Source organism: Mus caroli, chromosome 1 (assembly GCF_900094665.2).
Source record: "Mus caroli chromosome 1, CAROLI_EIJ_v1.1, whole genome shotgun sequence".
Taxonomy (NCBI): Eukaryota; Metazoa; Chordata; class Mammalia; order Rodentia; family Muridae; genus Mus; species Mus caroli.
Genome location: NC_034570.1, coordinates 110,464,957 through 110,483,674, shown reverse-complemented (window position 1 = coordinate 110,483,674; position 18,718 = coordinate 110,464,957). Strand labels below are relative to the sequence as shown.

The 18,718-nt window shown below is 45.0% G+C and overlaps 1 protein-coding gene across 26 annotated transcripts in view; it reads right to left on the bottom strand.

The window, feature by feature from the left end:
* Clasp1 (cytoplasmic linker associated protein 1) overlaps positions 1-18,718 on the bottom strand; it is a 209,264-nt gene that overhangs the window by 164,780 nt on the left and 25,766 nt on the right. For all 26 annotated transcript variants that reach the window (XM_029477048.1, XM_029477053.1, XM_029477066.1 and 23 more), the window contains exon 2: positions 14,181-14,659. In XM_029477048.1, coding sequence (XP_029332908.1) covers positions 14,181-14,375 — 195 coding nt within the window. In that variant the 5' untranslated portion in view covers positions 14,376-14,659. The remainder of the gene's footprint in view (positions 1-14,180; positions 14,660-18,718) is intronic.

The window sequence follows — 18,718 nt, the reverse complement described above, 5'->3', positions numbered from 1 at the left end:
CTGCCACACAGGGTAAAGCTCCCACCTGGGCAGTGCTTTTCTCCAGTCTCCTTTCCATCATAAGCAAACTAAACACTTCATAATTCACTTCTTGGCTTTACTCAAAGCAAAATCATCTTCCTTTTTCCACAGGGCACCCACCTATTTTACCCAAGCAATGGAAGATCACACAATTTACAGAGCACCACGGTGAGGGAAGGAGAGAGAATAAGTATGCATTCTAGCATAACAGTTTCCTCCTGATTTGAAACATCCCATCTAGCAGGTGGCTCCTTTAAGCAGGAAGGTAAACAACTCAAAAATATGTTCAGGAAGTACCTGAAACTGACCAGATTCGCTAGGCCTGTCCCTGCCTGAGTATATAATAAAAGCTGGGAGTCCTTCTCTGACAAAGTAAAGCTGAATTGCAAAGAAGACTCTCAGAGGAGAAAAGCTAAAAAACTGACACCAATAGCTGCCTGGAAGATGTTTAGAGCAGAGTCACTTGGAAAGGTCACTCCCAACCTGTTGAGCTACCTGAAGGCTGGGCAGTGTGCTTTGTGAACTGTCCCAAAGCTGGGGTGGGCCGTGGTGATGTAGCTGTCCTTGAGTTGTTTCTGCTCCTGTGAGTAACCCCTCACTCATACTGCTCTAAGTAACTCCAATAAACTCACTTGTTCACCAAGTTAGACTCTGGTGGCATCTGTACTTTGCTCTCTCATTGTCTCTCTCTCTCTGGGGTGAGCAGATGTGTGTGTTGCATCTGCCCAGGAAGAGTTTGTCACACAGCACAGTCTAACTCCAGACTTTCAGGCTCCTAGCTTCTTTATTACAAATTGCCCAGTTCACAGGAATAGAGTCACTTTCACAGAAAACAGCAGAAAAGAAAGAAAGAAAGAAAGAAAGAAAGAAAGAAAGAAAGAAAGAAAGAAAGAAAGAAAGAAAGAAAGAGTACCAACCAGGAACCGATGAGTTGAAGTACTAACAACACAGAAAGTCTGTTCTAAGCATCTCAGCAGCACAGGAGCATCAGCCAACAAGTACAGAATACAAAGCTAGACCAACGAGAGAGAGGTCATGATTTCAGAGTCATCAGCAAGATTTAAAACACAGCTCCCCAGAGAATCAGTCCAATAGCTGTCCCCTGTTGATGTCCCCATTTCCAGGTATGCATTCCCTGCCCTAAACAGGATACATCTACTTTGGGAAAGAGCAGAAGAAAAACAAACAAAAACAAACAAACAGCATTTTTCACTTAAACAAAGGGATCAAGATCTCAGTCTAGGGCTAGTGAGATGGCTCAGTGGGTAAGAGCACCCGACTGCTTTTCTGAAGGTCCAAAGTTCAAATCCCAGCAACCACATGATGGCTCACAACCACCCGTAATGAAGACAGCTACAGTGTACTTACATGTAATAAATACATACATACATACATACATAAATCTTTTAAAAAAAAAAATCTCAGTCTAAGAAAATACACTTCTCCATCAAGCTACCTGACGGAAGGAAGAAACTGCCACATTCAGCCCAGCCCTCCACTTACAGACATCTCTTAACAGACAACAGCGCTGGGCAGAAAGAACACACCCAACACAAACAAAGCTGGCCTGTGTTCAGAACTAATAGTTTTGAGGGGGCTAAAGTTTTTAAACAAAAGTTCTAAAACACTTTTAAATTCCAAAAGGCCAAATATATGTTGCATACATGTCAAATGCCTGAAATTAGAATGCAGAGGAGGTAGAAGACCATCCTGGACTATATAGTAAGGCTCCACCCCAAACCCTTCAACAGTGCATGAACCACTGCACTGTCCTGACTCCACTAGGAGGCTGGTACATGTCAGATAGACCAAGTTTCTTGACTTCAGCTAACCTCAAGGAAAGCAGGGAATTGGGTTCCTGAGAAAGGGTGTGGCCAGATCCAGGGGAGAGCTAGGTCCTAAGGCTCCCTTGCCTAGCCCTGCTCCCATATCTCCCCTTCCCACTCAGGCCTAACTTCACTTGGTTCAGTTGCCATTCCTCACTTATAAGATACCCGAGGAGAAGCATTGGAAATGTAAATGAAATAAGTACCCAATAAAAAAAAAAAAAAAAGAAAAAAAAATACCCGAGGCGAGCACTATACAGTTCTTGTGATAGTGTGTGTGTGTGTGTGTGTGTGTATGTGTGTGTATTAATGTGAGTGCAGGCGCACTCATACCATAGTATGCAATGTGGAGGTCAGAAGACAACTTTAGGTGGACAACTCTCTACAATGGGTTCTAGGATTCAAACTCAGGTTTTCAACCTGTTCACAACCCTTTATAAAGTTCAATATATAGATAGTTCATACTTCATATTTTTAATATACATAAGGAATGGAACCAAATCTAAAAACAGTATAATAACCACCAAGGAGAAGTTCCTAAGTTAAAAGGAGTTGGGAAAAAAAAGATAATGTCTCGCTTAATGATGCAGCTAAAAGTCGTAAATAATAAATGACACACAGAAAAGAAAATAAAGTATAACCACAGTGTACTGCACCAGCCATGGAACTCTTGGCTCCACCTCAGGCCTGTCAACCCCCCTAGACATCCAGTAAATATCCTTTCCATCCTTTCTCTGTGGCTGTAAATAATAAAACAGTTACTTCAGACATAAGACTAGCAGTGGCTTTGGGGCCTGGGAAGATGGCTCAGTGGGGAAATATCTTGCTGCACAAGCATATGGACCTAAACTTGGATCTCCAGGGACCTATAGGAGAGCTGGGCATCATAGCAGGCTTCTAGAATGCTGGGGCAGGTAGGTCCCAGAAGTTTGCTGGACAGACAGTGTAGCTGAAATGGCAAGCTGCATGAGAGACTTCGTCTTAAAAAAGAACAACAATCTAAGAAACAAACGGTTCAGTGGGCAAAGGCCAGTGACCTGAACTCCATCCATAGAATCCACATAAAGATGGAAGGGAAAACTGACTTTACAGAGTTGTTCTCTAACCTTTACAAGCAAACTATGACATATACCCACTACCTGAAGCATTCACATATATTATAATAACTAAAATTAAAATAATATGCTCTGATGTATATTAAATGACAAAAATTAACATTAAAAATGCCTTCATAGCTACATTTCTAAATCATCAAAATTATTTCATGGGGATTTATTTTCTTAAAAATATCTTCTATGAATCAAAAATCAGATTTATCATATACGCTATTCATATTAAATACTCAATAAATTACATTCTGAAGCTTGAAATTCTGAATAATTCCTAAATTCATTCTACTACTTTGTATACTCAGACTGTATCCACACAAGAACATGCATGCACAAACACATGGATGCACATGCACGCACACACACACACACACACACACACACACAGTTGCTTCTTTTTGTCTCTTGAAACAGCCACTAACTGTGACCTTTTTTCTTCATGCTCCCATAAGAACTACAAAAACTGCTGAAAATCATCAAGTATTGCCGATTGCTTCAAAGGCAGGCTCAGAAAGGCAAGGCAAGTGTCCCCTTTCTGTTGGGTTTAAGGCCTATTCCACAGGAAAGAATTAATTCATGTCTGGTGCTATAAACACAGTCAAAAGCCCATGAAGTCATGCCCCTAAGGTAAGACTACTACTGTTATCCATGTTGCCAAACTGCCCTCTAAGTATCTATGTTCATTCCCATGGCTTAATGCTGTTCTCAACCTTGGCCAGAAAAGCTTCATTTCACACTGGGAAGCATTTAACACAGAGACTCATGGCTGGTCAAAGTGTTGAGAATTTAGGACTTAGCCCTAAATGGGACATTTATGTCAGCTCGGAGAACATCTTGGAAAGGATAGAAGAGCCACATGGAGAAGAGTGCTGTGAACATTGAGTTCTAGACAGAGCTCAGCTGTTGTATGTGCTATGCTAACCTGCACAAGATCAGTCACATCACAGCAACAGTGCTAACCAGACTCAACAAGTGGCTTTAAAATAAAGGTTGTGGGGCAGGGGAGTTGCTGTCAAAGTGTGATGAGACAGGTTGGTGGGTTAAGAGGGACATTGGGAGTAGATATGCTCAAGATAAGCAGTGTGTATGTGTGTGTGTGTGTACTGTATAAAACTGCCAAAGAATAAATGATACTTTTAAAAATAAAGTAAAACCTGCCTGACATGCCTAGTGTCACATAACCTCAGAGGTGTTTCTTCCAAACTCCTCTTAGAGAGTTTCCTGGGGTGAAGACTGAATAATCACAGGCTTATCACAAAACACTTCCCTGAAGATCACAGCGCACTGCATTCAAAGCACTTAAGGGTGGCTGGCAGTCAATGAGTACTTAATAAATGTTAGTTATTGGTAAACACTAGCTTTCAGGCCTCATCAGCCTCACTGTCAGCTGCACGCACTCACCCAGCTGTTTCTTTTTGTTTGCTTTTGGCATTCAATTAATGAGCTCTCATCTGTATCCTTATTTACATTTTAACTTCTAGAAACAAGGCAAAGTATAACCATTGTATTAAAAAGAACAAGCAAAATCTTCCAAACACCGGGGTCCTCATCTGGTGGATTTATTCTGGAAGCTTTTACACACACTCTTGACAGGATCCCCAGCTAGCTACTGCTCTGTCCAGGGACTTCATTACCAACAATGCACAACTCAGGACTTCATATCTTATTACAGAAGACCTGAGTCTCCTGTCCCTGGACATAGGCTAGTAGGCAGGACTACAGTAAGGCATGCAATGGCGACCCCACACGAAGGTTGCTATCGTTTGACCCCATTTATGAGTCTTCATTGACTTCTTTACTGTATCTGCCCAGCACTGTGCCAGCTCCTTACATACACTGGCTGGATGCTCAAGGTAACTTTATGTAGAAGGCAGAATTAGATCCATTACATAGACGAGGATGTTACCTTCACAGCACAAAGGGTACCTGCACAAAGTGCAAGGCCAAAGGGGATCCAAATAGTTCACACTCATATCTTAATTATTTTCAGTACAGCTTGTTGTCTGTGCATATGCCTACACACACACACACACACAAGCGTGCATTTAGAAAAAAGTCATCAACTACAAACATCACAAAGACCGTTTTCACTTGACAATCCACACATTTTCTTGGAATAACATGCCCTGGGTTATCTGCTTTTGCTTAGCTCACTACAGCCTTTCTAGTCACAGGAGAGGCACCTATTTTAATTGAACCACAGAAACTAACTTCTAGCAACCCTTATGGCAACACTAAAGGAAGGCCTGCAAAAGCCTCCTTCCAGGTCTTCTAAAGGGCACATCACTTGGTGGAACCAAGCAGTCAGCCAGAAAAGAAGCAGAAGTCATTTAGTCTGAACCCATTTAGTCTGGCTCTCTTCTCAAGGACAAGGGAAGGAAACGTGAGCCTCACGGAAGGAGCCAAGGCTGGGAGATAGGCAAGAGATAAGAGGCACCTCCCTATTTGTCCATACATCCCCCTCCAGCACATAAATGCATGTGTCACTGAGCTCTGAGATGTAGCTTAGTCAAAACTAACCTTTCTACAGGCCACAGAGATAGTGCTGCCCAGAGGGGGACCAGAAAATGCTGCTTGTAACTTAGCTTCTCATTCCTCATGGCCATACCTCACTTTTCCATCGAGGTCATTAACTAAGGACGCCCTACTAACCTTTTTCATCTTTCCACTTAAAGCATCCATGCTCATTCTCATGGGACAATTTACACTGGACTGTTCCTGATTGCACTCACATTGTGCAACGTGCTCCTATCCTCCTGTATGCTCTAGCTGCTCCTCCAATCACTGTAACGGCCTGTAGGGCAAGGAAGCTACAGATGCTAATTTAGGAGGAACTGGGAAGCTTCAAGTTCAAGTTCCCAGCAGTGCGGCAGTGAGACAACCATGGACAGAAGTAGACTCACACAAATTACATTAAACAAACCTGCTCAGCCTAGACGCCAGCCACTTAGTGTAAAGGCAGAGACCACTCCCATCCTCACCATACAGTGTGACTCCATATGCTTAACCTTGGATATTGCATAAAGACTTTGTTCAAATTCCAGAAACCTTACTTATTAGATCATCATTACCCCAAACAAGTCACCTGACTTGTTTGAGCATCAATTTTTTCATCTGCAAAATGGAAATAATAGTATGTATGCACCTCATACTGTTTCTGGCACATGGTGAATGTATCCTAGCCTCAGGCTGCCATTATCATTTCACAATATTGCACATAGGTCCACAATTGCTTATCTAGAACTTGAAGACAGGTGTTTTGGGACACAAAATTTTGGGAGTGATAGGGAGGTAAACCACAGTGTATTATATAACCCTTGTACATTCTCTGAGGTAGCAACAACAGTCCTCCTTCTGGTGAAACATGTCCTAGGCAACTGGTAAATAAGTAAAGCCTCGTGACAGTTCTGACAAAGTTATGGGGAAAACTAGGTTTTTAGGGCTTTGGAGCTATGAGGACTGATGAGAAAGGTCTGTAATTCAGACACAACTGTGCTGCTCTAGGATGCTAGGAGAAAGCCTGTAAGGCTGTACTCACAGAAGCTCTGCCCTCCTCCAGGGTGCTAGATGGCCACAGAGCTCACCAAAGGCACACACACTGTTGAGGATAAGAAGATATGCAGCCACACTGCGGGCAGAGTAAAAGTGGCAAGATTGGTGGGAGAAACTACATGGCTAAGTCCCTCTCAGTTGCCTCAGGCTGCCACAACCCTCCAGCCTCCTGGAAGGGATCATTCTCTTTTTCTTTTTTCTTTTTGGTTTTTCGAGACAGGGTTTCTCGGTACAGCCCGGGCTGTCCTGGAACTCACTCTGTATACCAGGCTGGTCTCGAACTCAGAAATTCACCTGCCTCTGCCTCCCAAGCGCTGGGATTAAAGGCGTGCGCCATCATTCTTAATTTGGAACACAACAGTGAGTGGGAACATGATGGCTTTGAATATGTGCATGAACATACCTAGCATCCTTCCCTTCCTTCACTTGTTCACCACTGAAACCAGAAAGGAAAGACCAGGGGCTGGGAATCCGAGCACTCAGGAGGAGGCAAAGGCAGGAGAATCTCTGAGTCCAGGTCAGCCTGGTCTACAGAGAGAGTTCCAGGCCAGCAAAGGCTATACAGTGTGTACTGGCTAGTTTTGTGTCAACTTGACCCAGATGGAGTTATCACAGAGAAAGGAGCTTCAGTTGAGGAAGTGCCTCCATGAGATCCAACTTTAAGGCATTTTCTCAATTAGTGAACAAGGGGGAAAGGCCCTTGTGGGTGGTGCCATCTCTGCACTGGTAGTCTTGGTTCTATAAGCCAAGGTTGAGCAAGCCAGGGGAAGTAAGCCAGTAAAGAGCATCCCTCCATGGCCTCTGCATCAGCTCCTGCTTCCCTGACCTGCTTGAGTTCCAGTCCTGACTTCTTTCAGTGATGAACAGCAATGTGGATGTGTAAGCTGAATAAACCCTTTCCTCCCCAATTTGCTTCTTGGTCATGATGTTTGTGCAGGAATAGAAACCCTGACTAAGACACAGTGAAACCCAGTCTCAGGAGAAAAAAAGGAAAGGAAAGGAAAGAAAAGAAAAGAAAAGAAAAGAAAAGAAAAGAAAAGAAAAGAAAAGAAAAGAAAAGCTCACTGAAAGCAGCCATGTTCAAAGTTTGGAAGTTTCATTTTATTTCTAAAGTGGGAATAATCTAAAGAGAAACCTCCTGAGCAAGAAGAGCTTCCAGTCTCCCATGGTCACTAGAAAACTAGAAACAGTCAGACACTTCACAGGTTATTCCAGGTTAAGAAGCACCCTTTCTGGATTATGAGTATTTAAATTACATAGAATGTGTGTGTGTGTGTGTGAGAGAGAGAGAGAGGAAAGAGCAAGCACAGGAACGGGTCACACATTGTGAAGGTCAGAAGACAACCTTAGACAGTCGGGGTTATCTCCTTCCACCGTGTGAGACTTAGAAATGCAACTCAGGTCATTGGGCCTGTGCACAAATGCCTCTCCCCACTGAGCCAACTTGACAGTCCTGTACTGGTATTTAAATAACCAACTACTGAACCCTTAAGATGACTTGGAATCCTGGGCAGGTGGGATGGCTCAGTGGTTAAGAGTATTTATAGTTCTTGCAAAGTTCAGTTCTCAGCATCTACATAGTGGCTCACAAATATCTATAACTCCAGTTCCAGGGGATATGATGAGAACACCAAGCACACACATGGTACTCATACATGCATGGAGGCAAGACACACATAAAATAAATTATTTTTAAAAATGACTTGGTGTCAACACTAGTCATCTACTATTGCTTTCCACCTTATTGAGACAGGGCTCTCACTAACCCTGGAGTTCATGGATTCAGGGAAGCTGGCTGGTCTCCACTTCCCCCAGCCCCTGCATTGGGGTGACAGATATATGCCACTGCATCCAGTCTTTTGTGGGTGCTGAGGAATCTGAACTCAAGTCCTCATGCTTCCAAGAGAGACACTTTACTGACTGAGATCTCCAGCCCCCTCAAGATGACTTCTACCAATCAAGAAAGGTCACTGTACATGACAATGTCAGCCTAACAGAACTCCAGTTGGTATCTAAAAGTCTGAAGGAGAGGGCTAAAACAGACAAGTGTTCCTCAAGTAAAGGATTAAACATAAAGTGCCCTGATCTAAACTAATGCCACTATCCCCAAATTACATGTAAATTAGAATCCACGCTTTTTTTCCTGATGAATCATTAATGGTTCCCATGCTGAAGAAAAGGTGTTCACCTGAGTCATATCAAAGGTATTCAGTGTTACTGAGAACAGGGCCAAAGTTTCTGTGAATTAAGTTTTGCTGGGACATGGCAAAGCCTATTCATTCATGTGTTAGCTTAAGCTGTTTTCGTGACTCAAATTACCTGACTATACTGACCTGTCTGGCCTTTAGGATCTTATGGAAGACTGGAGCAGGAATGGAAAGGACCCCTACTGAAGACTTATTTCCATAACCACCAGCAGGAATTGCCTCATGTATAAAATTAAGATGCTTTTCTGTTGATTTGCTAAAGCACTGAATAAAAGGGGCTTGAGAGATGGCTTTGTGGTTAGGAGTATTTCCTGCTCTTCCAGAAAACCCAAGTTCAGTTCCCAGCACCCACACTGAGTGGCTCACAACTGCCTGTAACTCCAGCTCCAGGCAATCCTTAAATACCTGCAGCCACATGCATGGATAATCAAAATAAGTCTTAATCAAAAGAACACTGGCCAAAAGAAATTTGGAAAGGAAAAGGTTTTTGGACTTATTTATACTTCTAGATCACAGCTCATTGATGAGGAAAGCCACCGCAGAGGCCCTAGAGACAGGAACAGAAGTGGCAACCATGGAGGAAGGTAGATTATTGGCTGGCTTCCCCTGGCGTGCTCAGCCTGCTGTCTTAAATAACCAGAAACTGCCTGCCCAGTGGTAGCACCACTCACAGTAGACTGGGCCCTCCGACATCAATCATTATTCCAAAAATGTCCCACAGACCAGTCTGATAGAAAAAAGCCAAGTCCTCAGTTGAGTTTCCCTCTTGCCAAGTGTTAGCTCCTTTTCTGTTGCTTTGATAAAACATCATGGCCAAGGCAACTTAAGAGAAGAGAATTCTTTTTCTGGGCAAAGGGTTCCCGAGGGAAGGCATGGGAACAGGCACAGTATGCTGATCCCTTCCATCTTCAAATGCAAACATGAAACAGAGCACAAACTAGAAGTAAGCAGGGAATTTTTCTCCCAAAGCCCTCAGTCCCATACCTCCTCCAGCAAGAGTATACCTCCTAAACCTCCCCAAGGTGTGCCAGCAAGTAGGGACCAAGTCTTCAAATGCCCCAAACCATGAGAGACCATTCAAACTACCATAGCAGGTTAATCTCGTTTGTGTCAAGTTGATAACAAACAAGGTCCTTAGAGAAAACCAGGCAGGCAGGTGCTTGCAGCTAAGCCTGAAAATCTGAGTTCAACTCCTAGGACCTAGATGGTGGAATAGGAGAACAAATGCCACAAAGGTGTTCTATGACCCACACACGCGTATGCGTGAGCATGTGTCTGTCTGTCTGTCTCTGTTTCACACAATTTGTCTACAGAGTTAGGAAAATAAAGTAAATTTATTCAAGACCCAACCAAACCAGTATCATGGGTCACACCTGTAAATGCCAGCACTTTGAAGGCACACACAAAATGCCAGGCATATGAACCAAAGAGTTCTAGGCCAGCATGAGCTTCATAGTGGGGCGATGTCTCCACGGCATTCATTTACCTTTCCTGTTAAGAAAATAAGGACTGGGAAAATCACTTGGTCAGTAAAGGCTAGCCAGGGAGGTACTTAAATCTGAGTTGAGTTCAATCCCAGTATCCACAGAATGCCACCGATGAGGAGGTGCTGACTAGAAGATCCCTGGAGCTCACAGACTAGCCTGGCCTCTGGCCTGCACACACAACCCTCCCACACACAAAGGGGAAAGAAAGGAGTAACACATAAGTATTATCGCTTAAGAAGGCCAAAATTCCATCATCTTTTTCTTACCATCCCTTCAGCCCTTACTCAAAAAGAATCTACAAGTACATCTTCAAAGGCTACCCTCTTCTATTCCTACTATTCTAAAATTAAAGTCTAATAAAATGTACCTCAGGTTCTCAGAAATCCTAAGATTAAGAAAATTAAAGGAGGAGGACCCAAAGGAATTAGCACCCAGATTTCACCACCACAACTGCTGAGCAGTCTACAGTTCAAGTCTGCCCTGTATCCAGTATATGCTGAGCCCCTACCAGGCCCAGGCTCTAGGCTCCAGCTGGGAGCAGGGCTGTCTCTGCACTCAAAGAACAGACAAAGCCAGCACCTCAATACCTCCAAGGGAGTGGGGCTCTATCCAGCAGGACTACAACCACAGAACAGCCCCAGGCTACACAGCCATCTCTATTAAAGCAGCAGACATCAGAGCACTGAAGGATGCAGCTCATTCATCTCATCTCATCTGCACCGCACCACACAGCACAGCGCAACAAAAGCTTAGAGGACTAGGTTCCAAGCAAGCTGGTCCTGAACCCAATCTTTTTCACTGTCCTTGTCTACAGCCTGCTCTGCTTACAATTACTGCCCCAGTCAGGCGTGGTAGCACACACCTGCTGTCACCCCCAGCACTTGGAAACTGGAGACAGGAGGAAGATCAGCAAAGTTCAGGCCAGTCTGGGCTACACAGAAGACCCTGTATCAAAAAGAAGAAGGAAGAAAAAAAGGGCAGGCAAGGAAAGTGGAGGGAAGGAGAGAGAACATGGAAGAGCAAAGATAAAAGAACTGCTCCTGAGTGCTAAGTCCTAAACCTTCCCTCCTGTGACTTTACAAATCCATTCTGAAAAGACTGAATTCTCCAGATTCTGCAGGCGGTAGTGCTGCTTATGTGTGTCTTGCCCAGAATCCCACGTAGTTCATGCAGGCACATGCTGTACCTGAGTAGGGAAGCAATCACAAGTTCTGACCAGCACCCCCACTAGACAGGAGCCACCACAAAGGAGCTTAGTATGCAGCAGGCAAGAAATAACTGAGACCCACTCTCTCATTCAGTGCTCATAAAAACTTTATTATCTGGCTGGGGAGACGGCTTAGGGGATAAAGTACTTGCCACACATGCACAAGGACCTGAGCTCAGCTTCCCAGAACCACATAAAAGCTAGACATGGAGGTGCATCTATAATCTATGGGAAGATGAGAGGTGGAATCAGAAGGCTGTCACCCAGAAGTGTATACGTCAGCTAACCTGCTATATGCAATAGTAGTGAGCAAGAAGAGACCCTGCCTTGTTTTGTTTGTTTGTTTGTTTTTTGTTTTTCGAGACAGGGTTTCTCTGTGTAGCCCTGGCTGTCCTGGAACTCATTCTGTAGACCAGACTGGCCTCGAACTTAGAAATCCACCTGCCTCTGCCTCCCAAGTGCTAGCATTAAAGGCACGCGCCACCACGCCCAGCTGAGACCCTGTCTTAAACCAAGGGAAAGGAAGGTAAGGACTAACACCTGCACACACACCATGGCATATGCACACACACACACACACACACACACACACACACACTGTGGCATATGCACACTCCCATACACACAAACATGCACACACACACCATAGCATATGCACACTCACATACACACAACCATGCACACACAGACCATGGCATGCACACTCACATACAAACAACCATGCACACACACACCATGGCATATGCACACTCCCATACACACAAACATGCACACACATACCATGGCATATGCACACTCACATACAAACATGCACACACACACACACAAACCTTTTAAGAGGCTGAAACAGAGGCCTAGAGGTTAAGAGCATTAACTGATTTTGCAAAGAACCCACGTTTGGTTCCCAGCATCCACATGTAGCTCAAAATCATCTGTAACTCCAGTTCAAAGAGACCTGATGCTCTCGTCTCTCCTCCACGGGCACCATATACGTGTAGAGCACAAACAAACATGCAGGCAAACATTCATACACAAAATAAAAATAAATCTTTAATTATTAGTAAATAATTTGGTTATCCTGGCATGATAAATGGGGAACCTGAGACATTACATTGCTCAGTGAAACAGGCTCCACAGGTTGCTAATTAACAGCAGTATTATTCCAGTCCCAACCTTAACTGGCCCCTTCCTAGGACAGTCAGCCTCAACTCAAGTACCAAAACTCAAGTGAATACAACTGGCCTCAGGGGAGGGAGGAAGCACCTTTGCTGAGAACAGCAGTTAAGTAAACATGGACAGGCATCCGAGGATATTGCCAGGTGGCACTGCCTGGTGGCATTGTAGGAAGGGAAGGAGGAAGTAAAGCCGACTGGCCAGGGGTCATGCACAAGGTCGGCTTCCAGCTTCTGAAAGCATTCTTCTTCCTCGGAGATATTACCTTAGCTAATACCAGGCTTGCTAAATTTCCTTACAGTACCCTTCAGTTTCAACCAAATGCTTCTTAATATACACACAGGAGTACTGGAGCCATGATACAAACAGACAAGGTAGCCTGTGAGCCCTCAAAAGCACAAGTGGACTCTGTCTGACCTGAGAGTACCAGGCAGCCTGGCCATGGAATGCACTCGTTAACTTCTGCCCAATAAGTAAAACTGGCAGGATCTCAGCTCAGCTTCAAAGACAGGAAGGAGTCGGGCATGGTGGCACACACTTTTGATCCCAGCACTCGGGAGGCAGTGGCAGGTGGATTTCTGAGTTCAAGGCCAGCTTGGTCTACAAAGTGAGTTCCAGGACAGCCAGGGCTATACAGAGAAACCCTGTCTCGAAAAACCAAAAAAAAAAAAAAGACAGGAAGGAAAACTGTAAACCCAAGGGTGAATGAACTACTATGTGCTAGTAACATCTTTAACAAACATAGGAGCTCAGTGCTCTTGGTTCAGACTGGGGCTTGAATGCATATGGGAAGCAAAGCAAGAGGAATCCTGTAAGGACCAGTTCCGATATCCAGATCAGCCTGAGTCTGTAAAGATCTGCAAGAGACCAGGCGTCTGTGGCCCCTTGACAAAGTCCACAGAACAGAAAGCTTCCTTCCCCTGTTAATTGAACCCTGATGTCAAGGGATGAGAGGAAAGATGCAGGAGGGGCCAAGGCAAGGACACCTCTCCAGGGCTTCAAGCACCCTGTAGTTTGCATTCATGAAGCTCAACCCTGAATGGTAAAATGCTCACAACATAAATAATCTGTGGATAGCCACCTCCTCCACACACCCTCCCCCTCCCCACCTATCTTATAAGAGCTCTAATCTTCACATCTGAAAACTATCTCTTCTACACCACTACCCATGGGTCAAAGGCACTCCTTGACAACCCAAATTGTTTCTGGCCAGGTCCCAGTAGACTTCAAAACCGTAATTTGAAAGTAAAATGCTATACATTCTGATCCCTGAGAGATCAGTGAAGACACCTCTTATTCATGAACGGCCGCTCACCACCTTGTCAAAGTCTCCTCCCCACAAAACATGATATAAACTTCAACTTCAAGGCTGCAAATGTTTGTAAACACCCACATACCTTCCCTCATGTTTTCCCATAACTTTCAAGACAATCGCCCCCACATGTCTTTCCTCATGTCCTTCCCATAACCTACATAAGTGTCGTATTGAAAGTCAAGGAAGCAGGCTAATACTTTCCAATGGATTGTTTTCCGGACGAATCTTCATCTGCCAAGACAGTCTTACCACCTTCAAGAGCATCTCCTAAAGTAAGGCTTACCTTGTAATTGCTAGAGTTCACCCAAGAGGTAGCGAGTCCATCCACAAGCTTATCTAACATGGTCTGGTCATGCTCAAGGTCAGCAGACTTCTGTTTGTCTGAGAAATAGTCTATGAGTTCCTGGCCAACCTGCAGCCGCTTTCCCACATCCTTCTGCAGCACCTGGGCCAGACAGGACTCCATTCGCGGTTCCATGGTAGGATTCAAATCCAGATCTGGCCAAGGCTAGAGGGCGGTCAGGATGACTCCCTCCCGGTAGCCGTACCGGGAGGTGGCCTCTTTGTTTGCTGAAGGCTCCTAAGAGTGTGTGTCTCAAAGATGCAATCCCGGGAATGGCAGCAATGCACCATGTGTGTCTGAAGAGCAGCTGGTAGGATATTAAAAGTCCAATTTAAATAACTAGTAGGCAATAAAGGAGAGCGTGGCGGAGTGATGATCTACAACTGGGTCTGAAATACTTCATAATTCAGCAGTCCATTCTGCAAAGGAAGACAGGAGAGCAAATGAGCCAGAGAGCAGAACACTCAAATGTTATCAAACAGTCAATCAGAGACAAAGAGCGCTTGCTGCAGAAACACTCTTGGTCACACATGGGGTGTGAAGCGTGAACACTTGGCAAATGGATCAAAAACACATAATTATTAGTTTTATTAACAGAATGGCAAAGCGCAAACAATTGAGCCAGTGAGCTACATGCTTGGTAAACTGGTAGTTTTCACAGTCCCCTGACTTGTAATCGTACCAGTCAGGAAAGCAACCTTCTGTCTCGGCTGCCTTCAGTTTTGCTCCCCCTCTGAAAGTGCCCACAGGTAACCAGGCTCACTACCTTACCATCTGCCTTTCAAGAAACTCAGTTCTGGGATGGGACAGGCTCCTCTGAATATCCCTAACCCAAGCTTGGTCACATTAACCAAAGTCAAAGGCTGCATCTAGGCTGTTTTTCCTGCTCTGCAGGAAGAGTGTCATGATGGGTGGAACAGAAACCTCCTTCCCAAGCAAAGGAGACAAAGAGAGACAACCGGAGAAAAGGAGATAGGCTGTTGACACCATGTTCCCTGTTGACATCATTTCCACTTGGGATTACTACTGTTTTTGATATCAAATAAATTCTCAAAAATCACATCTGGGAACTGTAATTGCATGGGAAAAAAGTACTAAAACTGAGTTTGCAATTTTTGCAGTCCTGAGACTTGAACATAGGAACAAGTGTTCTACCACTGAGCTGACTCACGTTCAGTCCCATAAATTCCTTTCACTAGACAGATTTAAGAGCTAACTAGTTAACCATAGCTGGCAGAGTAACACATTTCTTAACTTCTCTTTCCTACCATTAACTCCTTTCATTCTAATCTAGGAAAACATACAGAAAACCCAGCATCTCAGAGCTGAAAGATAGCTGGGGTGAGGTTGGGGGAGTGCTTGTTACGCAAGCATGAAGACATGAGTTCAGATCCCAGCACCCATGTAACAATGGACATAGGTCTTGCAAGCACCTGTAACCCCCAGCACAGAGGAAGGCAGACACCTGAAGATGAATGAAGCCTCCAAGCTTCCAGCCTAGGCAAAACACGTACACTCCAAGTTCAGAGAGAGGCTCCACAGCAAAGGAATAACAAAGAGATTGAGGGACACACCTAGTGGCCTGTGGCCTCTGCGTGCACACAAAGGCACACAAGTGTGTATAACACACACACACACAGAGTGTAATTTAAGATGAGGCCCAGAAGGCTGGAGAAATGGCTCAGTGGTTAAGGGCACTGACTGCTCTTCCAGAGGTCCCAAGTTCAATTCCCAACAACCACATGGTGGCTCACAACCATCTGTAATGGGATCCGATGCCCTCTTCTGGTGTTCTGGTGTCTGAAGACAGTGACAGTATACTTATATAAATGAAATAAATAAATCTTTTTTTTTTTTTTTAAAGATGAGGGCCAGGAAGATGGCTCCATGGATAAAGATACCACACAAGCCTGTTGACCTGAATTCAATCCCTAGAACCCATGTGAAGACTGAACAAGAAAACTGATTCCACAAAGCTGTCCTCTGACCTCTACAGATGTGTCATAGCATACACAACCACCCTTGTAATATATTTTTAAAATATAAAAATTAAAAGTAAAATAAACACATTGTACGTGGCCCCAAAGTCTGTGTTTCTTCCCACGATGCCACCGCCTCACTGAGGTTTCCAAGAGCAAATCGCACGTATTCACTGTTCCACATCAGTTAGAGCACGCGGACCATGGACTCAAAGCACTGGTCAGGGCATAAGCACTCGGAAAGCTCTCAGGAAGCAATATTCCCTGGCAATGGCAGTAAGGACTGTTAAGTTGCCGACCTATCTGCATTCTGATACACCAAAAGGTTGGGCCAAGATGCCTTCCCTGCCAAGATTAGACTGACTTGCCCAGAAACTGTACCAAGATAAGCTGTCCTGCTCTTTAAAACCAAAGGTGAAGGATGGTTAGGGACCTGCAAGAGCCTGAGACACCAGAGCACATGTAAAAAGATGGTACAAGAGCACTGGCCTCCCAGCCCGTGTAGGAGAGACAGGAAGGTGCTCTGAAGCTTGCAGGTCAGCTAGCTTAGCCTCAGTCCAGCTAGCTTCACCTGAGTGGAGAAGCTCCTGACTAGAGAGACCCTGTCTTGAAAGAAGGTACCTGAGCTTGTCCTCTGACCTACATGTGTGCTGTGCCTGCACACACACCCACAGGCACACATATCAACAAACACGCGTGTGTGTGTGTGTGTGTGTGTGCCTGTGGATGTGTGTGTGTGTGTATGTAAGAGGGGACACAGAAAGGGTTGGAAAGAGAAAAATAAAGGGGGAGAGTTATATAATTATAACTTAATTAAAATAAATTAACACCACCTGAAAATGTCTCAGAAACTATGTAGAAAATGGGTGATGCTGTTAAGTAGCCAATCCTGGAAGGCAGATTTGGTGGAATTCACTCGCACTGAGTTCCAAGCAGCACGGGCCTGTCACTCAGCATCTCTTCCCACAGTTCCTGCAGCAATCGCAGCACAGCATGCATTGCAGCAGGACCCTCTGGTTTCGTTCAACCTGTCCCACTCTTCTCTTTCTTGCCAGGCTGTGTGCCTGCCTGGGATGCCAGAAGGCCACCAACACGCAGCTCAGTGAAGGCAGAACCATTCCAAGCTAGGGGTCCCAGGACGTGTTCCTCGGGGCAAGAAATAGCACTATCTGGGATGAACGCTGTGGTTCTCAACCTCCTGTGTACCCAGGTGCTGCAGGGGACCTCGAGGAGTTGGGAACATCTTGGGGGGGAAAGGGATGTCCATAGAGTCCGGGACAGGGAATCCAGTTTGGTCCGAGGGAGTGCTGAAAGTAATGGAGGGGCTGGAAGGGACACCCCAACTGCCACCCCATGGCACTCCTTGATGAACAAGACAGTCCTTGCTTGTCCAAACTGCTTTAATCACGGTGGATTGGAATGCATAGGTCTCACTTGGGGTGAACAAGGAATTACATACCTTCTGGAAGGAATATCCATCCAGGAAGTGAAACTCACTGGCTAACAACACTCAGGGCCTATCTAGATAACTCCTTAGCATAGAGAACTCCAGGTTTTTATGCTATATTACTGGCTGTCCTGGTCCTATAATGGTGTAATAGTTACATATTCCAGTACAGGTAGAGCCTGGCAAGGAGCTGGTTCTAACGCTTGCTGTTCTCAATTATGAGTTATCCCAGTTTTCTGAACTTGTTTCAACCTGACCAGTTCTGTCTGGTGGCATGGTCAACAGGCCCCACACCTTCTCTTTCTTCTCCCACCCAAGGCCCACACATTGCAGCCCAGCATTCAGACATGAACACCACACAGGTCCATGGGAAGACAGGTGTTGAACTACACTGTCTGCTAAAGCAAGGCCTGGTGAGCCAAGGGGTCTTAGTGCCCAGAACAAGGAAGAGTCGGGCAAACAGGAAGACGCCGAAACATTCCTAGGGACGCAGCAACACCTCAGCTGAGGGCACTGCACCTCATCCGTCAGACTAAGCTCCAAGCAGCCCAGCCCAGCCTTTGTCACTCACCTGCACTGTTAACTGAGCTAACCCCCTCCCTCCTTCCTCTAGTTTCCCCCATGGCTTCCACACCCATGGAGATGACTTCAACTCCTCCTTTTTGTCTCCTCAGACCTTAGCCTTCAACCTACCAGCCATCTGCTCCAGGGTACACACTCTCCCTTCTACTGGCTCACTGCCAGCTGTGTAATGTCCCTTACGTCTTCAGAAGGCCCTCCCTGCCTTCCTTCTAGCAGTGAGACGGTTAGCAGTGACACATCTTTAAGCAGCTGTCTAGGGGGCTGGACAGACAGCTCAGCAGTTTAGAGTGCTCGATGTTCTTGTAGGGGACCCAAGTTCAGTTCCTATCACCACACAAATTAAAACTTCAAAAAAAAAAAAAAAAAAAAAAAAAAAATCACTTCTCTTTCTACTTCTCAGAACTCTCTCAGTGACCAAGAGGCATGTGTACAGACAACAGCCATATGGGAGGTGAGCGTTTGTAACACTG